The following is a 7,618-nucleotide window of genomic DNA, read 5'->3' as shown; positions in this document are numbered from 1 at the left end:
TCACTCAAGCTGACGAAGCTTCGTCTGGGAGGAAGCTTAGCCTCCAATCAAGCTACCTAAGCTTCGTCTGGGAGATAGCTGTTCCACTCAAGCTGCCTAAGCTTCGTCTGGGAGGTAGCTTAGCTCCACGTAAACTACTTAAGCTTCAGCTTAACGTATTTCAGTGTAAAACCTGTACGATATTTCGGCCATTTAACTGAAGATGACGTGAGCAGCAAGGGAAGAAAACTAAATGATTTAGTGTTTAATAAAGAAATAATTATATAGTATATACAAGCTGTACTCTCGTTTCCATAAAAGCTTTAACTGCCGAGGCCCTGATTTAAGCTTTGTAACTATACACAAAACCAGTTTTCCTAATGAATAATGCATGACGTAGGTTTAATGAGGTTAAATGAATTATTCTTCGTTAATAGTCAAAGTTAATATATGGTCTAGTGGTCGTCTACTGTCCCTTCCGTTGACGGTAAAATAACACGATACTCTCAGTCGTACGTTACTTTTGAAGGGACGATAGACACTTCTAATTCTAATATCTAATATTAGATGTAATTTTTTGACGAATTTCCCCTAAATTGCTTTAGTGTGACGTCATTACTTTGAAATTATGGTGGTGATTTAACACCTTCTTTGCCCCGCTATTTCAATAACGACATTGTCATATCACAAAGTATAATTATCACATTAAAAAAATATTCCTTAAAAATATTAATTAATTTATCAGTTATTCCCAAGTCGGTCAATTTATTTTTTGGGGGGGTGGGGGGGGCAGACCTTATGACAAACCACCAAACCACCATAAGCAATTAGACCACGAGGATGACCCTTTATCTACGTTAATAATTTCATCCCCAGGTCCTGAATAAATGAATTATGAAGGATAATAAAGAGAGGAAGATATTCAAGTTGTGCGCGTCAGCGACGCCATGTGTAAACATTGGTTCGCATCTGGGCAACACGACCTCCCTCCCTGGCCTGGACCCCAGACCTCGCTGGGCTAAACACTTTACTAACTCCATCATGGCAATTAACTTCTTTATTTTCCCCCTCATCCCCGTCATGTCGATAACTAATAACTGATTTGTGGATTAATTACAGCCATGAGTTGGTTATAATTGTGTTTTCATTGGGGGTTGATAAAACCCCTTTGGGTTAATTTAAGATATTTTCTGTATATAATTCAATGTCATTTGTGGAATTATATTGATTTTCTTATGTATATTTATTTAATTTAGATTATTAGGAATAAATAATTATTCTTTATGAAGCGTAAAGTCTCTTGAAATAAAGTACTTAGCTCATCGGGTGCTGGATAAATATTTTCTATATTATTGATTTTACCAAACGACATGGATAAAGATGATTCATTTGAATATATAGAAAGTAAATAGTCAATTATAAATAGATTATAGATATAATACAAATGTGTAAGGGATATATATATAAAAAAAAATAGTGTATTGAACGTGTGTTTATTTTGCTGGGAGACTATACCTCCATGTCTATATATCTATATACATTGAGGCTAGAGTGTATAGAAGACATAGATGAGGAAGACTATACAAATCAATTAGGAGAGAGAGAGAGGAATGAGAGGGAGGGCCTGGGTTTAGTTCAGTGGTGACCATTTTTAAATGTCTTTGTCTGGGTGAGGGAGGTCGTGCGCCGGTGTTTCTGCGCACCCTGGGGGGGCAGGGGGGGCCAGGCAGGCCAGCTGATTGTGTGAACCTTCAGCTGATTGTGTGGGCCAAGATGGTGGCGTAGTGAGGCACACGCACGCACGACCCTGGTGGTGTGTGTTGGGGGAAAACCTATCTACCGGAGAGAGAGAGAGAGTGTGTGAGAGAGAGCGCGCGCGCGCGCGCGTGTTGGTGTGTCTTGTGTTGGTGGTGTGTTGGTGGACGGACGGGCGCCTCCTCCCTCCTCTGTGTCTCCTCCCTCCTCCCCTCCTCCTCCTCCACCTCCTCCATCTCCTCCTCCACCTCCTCTTCTTCCTCCACCTCCTTTTTTAACTTTAAATTTTGGAGGGTGGAGCCTCCTCCCTGTGTGTGTGTGTCTCGCGCCGCCCTCCTCCTCCTCCTCACCACACGACAAGCCGCGCAGAAAGGACCGCCTCCGTTTCCTCCGTTCCCCCTGGCGCGCCCACTATGTTATGGATGTGGCAGGTGGAGGCGCTGTGTTAGGTGGAGGTGGTAAAGTGGCCATGCGGGGGGAAGGGGTCTCGCTGGTGGGGACGTGCGTCGCCCAGACCAATGGTGGAGGTGGGAGTGTTGGAGGTAGTGGTAATGGTGGTGGTGCAGGAACTGCCACTACCCTCTCAGACTCGACCTCGGGCCACCAGAGCTGCTCCTCGCCCGGGCTCGAGTGCCACTCGAACGGCACGACGGGCAGCGGCGGCGGTGGTGGTGGGAATATTAATAATAATAATGGCGAGGCTGCCCAGTGGAAACTGCTGCCACACGACGCCTCCAAGATGACCAAGATACGAGACATCGTCGAGAACTCGGCCAGGTAAGGAATGGGGGATGAATGGGGAAGATGGGGATGGGGAAGGGGTGATGGTTAGATGAGGATTGGGGTGGGGGAGTGGTGGTGTGGGTGTCTGGGATATGTATATGTGTATATTTGGGGGTGTTGGGGATATGTGTGGGTCTGGGATATGTATATGTATGGGGCATGGGGATTGGGATTGGGACGGGAGGGGGAAGGGGTGGTGGTTAGATGAGTAGGGGGGGAAGTGGAGGGGTGCGTGGGTGTCTGGGATATGTATATATGGGGGGTGGATGGGGATTGGGATTTTAGGGATGGTTTAGGGAAGTGTGTCTGGGGATTTAAGGGGGGGTGGTTAGATTGTGGGGGTGGGAGTGTTGTCTGGGATTTAAGGGGGAAGGGTGTTTGTGTGTAGGGGAGGTGGTTAGATGGGGGAGTGGGGGTGTGTCTAGGATACATATGGGGTTTTAGGGATGGTTTTAGGGTGTAAGGGGATGTCTCTGGGATTTTAAGGGGGAAGGGGTAGAATTTTAGGCCCCCATTTTACCCCCATTTCTTTCTTGTATTTTCAAGGTCATAGAATTCTACGGGGTTATTATGCCCTCGGCTGGGGATTTAATCCGGGGGGATTGGGATGATGTATATATATATATATATATATGTCCCATTAATCCCATGCCATCCCATATCCCAGACCCCAAAGGGAATCCACCGCGATAGATTGGAATAGATTGAGTCCGTGTTGATCCTCTGGCCATATGGACAAGCGAACAATCGAGTGTGTTATTTATCCATTTATGATTACCCTTCATCATCACGGTTGACAGATATCAATCGTTTTAGGGATTTTAGGGGGATTTTTAGGGTTATTTCAAAGTGATTTTGAAGGATTCTAAGTGTCGTTCAATGGGTGACAGTCGACTGAGATGAAATGGTTTGGATATGTTTATTTATGTCTTAAATTTGGATTCAAAAATCGTGGCGCTCATTTATTAATAAACTTTGAAACATAATTTAAAGGTAATCTTTTTAATTATTTATAGATTCTGGAATCACCAGTTATTTAAGAAAACGACTTGTTTATAACTAGACATATGTGTCATATCGCCTTATTAACTATCATATACGAAATCAAATCGGTTGTCGGGGAATTTTATCATATATAAATGTACTAGATTTAATGTAATTATAATGTAATCGTACTAAATTTAATGTAATTATAATGTAATCGTACTAAATGTAATTATAATGTAATCGTTCTAAATTCAATGTAATTATAATGTAATCGTACTAGATTTAATGTAATTATAATGTAATCAGTATATGAGAGCGGGAGTTTTAGTTATTAAGACACAATAGACTGTTAAATGTCTTCATGTAACTACAACATTAATGGAATTGACATATATATATATATATATATATATATATATATATATATATATATATATATATTATATATTAATATATATAATTACATACCAACTAATTAATGACATAGCTGAGACCCTTGATTTGTCATACCCTAATTAGTAATGTAACTTAGGCCTCTAAGTCATTAACCTAGGAGAATTACATTCAGTCATTAATGTTACTTGAATTACTTTAATTACATGTAGCACCAATGGTTCTCGAGGGCCATTGTGTAATTATGTAACATTTTGGTCTTTGAATTACGGCCTATAATAGCGAAGAGTGACATACTGGAAAAAAAATGTATTCATTTGAATTACATTAGTTATATTTTAAGATTTTGACGGAGACTTATTAGATTGGAGTGATAATAGATATTTAGATTTAGGAAGATAGATAGGAAAATAGGTCGTAGTGGAATTTTTGGTCATTCTATATCGATTTGAAAATTTAGAAAAGATGTTAGAATTTGTTCCCAAATGACGGTACAAGACTCCAAAGTAATCACGAATGGTAGACTGATTTTGAAGCGAGTGAAGATCATAGTTACATTCGAAAGTTGATGTTTAGAACATGTGTGTGGATCATGGTCAATACATGACTTAAACACTTTATAAGAAAATAATTGAAATAATATAATCATCCAAAAATGTAATTGGTCGAGAAGTGGACCCATGGTAGAAGACCAGGGTGTAGTGCATGGGAGGAAAAGGTAATTACAGTATTTGACATGACCTGAAATGGATTGTTAAAAGTTAAAGTAATTTGGAAAGGATGAAATTTGTAGCACTCAAGATTATTTTTGAATTATTTTTAGCTTACAGCTGTGTGAATATATGAATAATCACTTTCGTGGTGTTTTTGAAGAATCATCTCCCAGTAATAAATAGTAATTATTGGTAGAAGTAGATAAATTATTATCAAAATTTTACCAATAGTATTTAGAAAGAGCTAATGGTATTGTATTGTGCAAAATTATATATATTTTTGGCATTTTTATTTAGAAAAGTAATTAATTCAATTATGTGGCTCTTGTTTTTGTAAACTACTTTTTTACATGGCTGTAAATGATGTGAAAATTGTAAATCCATTGCCTCCCCAATTAAGACACCAATTAAGACATTTTTATTGGTTAGAAAATTGTAAATCCATCTCCTTTCTAATTAAGACACCAATTAAGACATTTTTATTAGTTAGAAAATTGTAAATCCATCGCCTCCCCAATTAAGACACCACTTAAGACATTTTTATTGGTTAGAAAATTGTAAATCCATTGCCTCCCCAATTAAGACACCAGTTAAGACATTTTTATTGGTTAGAAAATTGGAAATCCATCGCCTCCCCAATTAAGACACCAATTAAGACATTTCTGTTGGTTAGAAAATTTGAAATCCATCGCCTCCCCAATTAAGACATTTTTATTGGTTAGAGAATTGGAAATCCATCGCCTCCCCAATTAAGACACCAATTAAGACATTTCTGTTGGTTAGAAAATTTGAAATCCATCGCCTCCCCAATTAAGACATTTTTATTGGTTAGAGAATTGTAAATCCATCACCATTCCAATTAAGACACCAATTAAGACATTTTTATTAGTTAGAAAATTGTAAATCCATTGCCTCCCCAATTAAGACACCAATTAAGACATTGTTATTAGTTGATTTTAAGGGATAGTGTTTGATATTTACTAGTGTTTGATATTCATGAGTTTTAATTGTATAATTTTTATTTTTATTTTTATGAGATAGTGTATGATATTTACTAGTTTTAATTGTATAATTTTTATTTTGATTTTTATGAGATAGTGTTTGATATTTCTAATTTCAGTTGTATGATTTTTTATTTATTGTTATGAAATAGTGTTTGACATTTACTGTTTTAATTATGATTTTTTTATTTGTTAATTTTCATGAAAGTGTTTATTTAATTGCATGATTTTATGTAGGTTTTAGTTAGAAGTGTAACATGAATAATGTGTAGCCCATGTCTGTATTGACATGATTTAGTTCAATTTACATAATATTTACATTTTCATGTCAAATATAAGTACGTAAAGGAGTAATAGAAATTATATTTGTATATTGTATTAAAATGATCGTCTTGTTCTTTGTATTTGTGGAAGTAATTTTTAACTTTTGCCTTCATAGCAAATTTTTAAGCATTTTGATTTAAGGGTCCCTTAATTTGATTTTTTTTCTCGTCTTATACTTATTATATACTTTATATCATAAAGAGATAGATTTTAGTTTTATAATCAATTTTAAAATTTTTTTCTGGGGTCTGCCAAAATAGCTTTAGATTCTGTGTTAAGATTTTTTTTATAGATTATTTATATAAGAATTTATTAATTACTGGTAGACATTTTTGCACATTTCAGAACCAGAATTTTAAAGAAACTTTTTGGGTGTAAATATTTGGGTCGTGTAGAGTTTGTATGAATGATTTTGGCTTCTACCTTCTCATGTTAAATTTTGTTTATTTTGATAATTTTGTTTATTTTGAATTTAACATAAAGAGTTTAGATATATGTGGAGTATCTCTGGGAGATTCCGTGGGGTTAAATTACTAAATGACATGTAATTCACATCATTTCTCTTCCCCAACAAAATTGTGTGGTTGGTGGGGGTGTGGTATAGGGTTGGGTTGGATGTGTGGGTGTGGTGTGTGGTTGGTGGGGGTGTGGTGTAGGGTTGATGCGGATGTGGTGTGTGGTTGGTGTGTGGTTCGTGGGGTGTGGTGTATGGTTGGTGCAGGTGTGGTGTGTGGTTTGTGGGGGTGTGGTGTAGGGTGTGGTTGGTGGGGGTGTGGTGTGTGGTTGGTAGGGGTTTTGTGTGTGGTTGGTGCTGGTAGGTGGTGGTGGTGTGTGGTTGGTAGGGGTGTTGTGTGTGGTTGGTGCATGTGTAGTGTGTGGTTGGTGGGGGTGTTGTGTGGTTGGTGTGTGGTTTGTGGGGCGTGGTGTATGGTTGGTTGGGGTGTGGGGTGTTGTTTGTGGGGGGGTCTGGTGTAGGGTTGTTCAGGGTGTGGTGTGTAGTTGGTGGGGATGTGGTGTGTGGTTTGTGGGGGTGGTGTGTGGTTGGTGTGGGTGTGGTGTGTTGTTGGGGGTGCTGGTGTAGGGTTGGTGGGGGTGTGGTTTGTGAGGGTGTGGTTTGTGGAGGGTGTGGTGTGTTGTTGGGGGTGTGGTGTAGGGTTGGCAGGGTGTGGTGTGTGGTTGGTGGGGGGGTCTCTTGTGTGGTTGATGTGGGTGTGGTGTGTGGTGTTTTGGTGGGGTGGTGTTGTTGGTGGTGTGGTTTGTGGTTGGTGGGGGTGTGGTGTGTGGTTGGTGGGGGTCTCCTGTGTGGTTGGTATGTTTTTGGTGGGGGGTGTGGTGTGTGGTTGGTGGGGGTGTGGTTGGTGTGGGGGCATGTGGTTGATGTGGTTTGAGTCTGAAGAACCATTCTTGGTTTTCGTCATATCTGGGTTTGGGGGAAATACAAAGAACCGGAGAAAAATGAAGTGATAGGTTTAAAATGACATTTTTTCTAAGTTTTGACAATTTTATCGTTAAATGCGCCTGGTTAAATGTATAGACATTTTATTATTATTTGTCTGAACCTTTATATTATGTATTGTTTAAGTCTGTTTATACTTTTGAATAAATATTACATTTTTTTTACTAGTAACGTAAATGTACAGGGTGGTGGAATAAAAAATGCATTAGATAATGTACAGGATGGTG

The 7,618-nt window shown here is 38.7% G+C and overlaps 1 protein-coding gene across 1 annotated transcript in view; it reads left to right on the top strand.

Moving 5' to 3' along the window:
• The first annotated feature begins 1,685 nt into the window (after window positions 1–1,685).
• LOC139762876 (uncharacterized) overlaps window positions 1,686–7,618 on the top strand; it is a 174,832-nt gene continuing 168,899 nt past the window's right edge. The window contains exon 1 of the mRNA XM_071688105.1: window positions 1,686–2,511. Within this exon, the coding sequence (XP_071544206.1) occupies window positions 2,153–2,511 (359 nt within the window). The 5' untranslated portion in view covers window positions 1,686–2,152. The remainder of the gene's footprint in view (window positions 2,512–7,618) is intronic.

The sequence above is a fragment of the Panulirus ornatus genome, chromosome 45, assembly GCF_036320965.1.
Source record: "Panulirus ornatus isolate Po-2019 chromosome 45, ASM3632096v1, whole genome shotgun sequence".
NCBI classification, from domain to species: Eukaryota; Metazoa; Arthropoda; class Malacostraca; order Decapoda; family Palinuridae; genus Panulirus; species Panulirus ornatus.
This window is presented reverse-complemented; position numbering and strand designations above follow the sequence as displayed.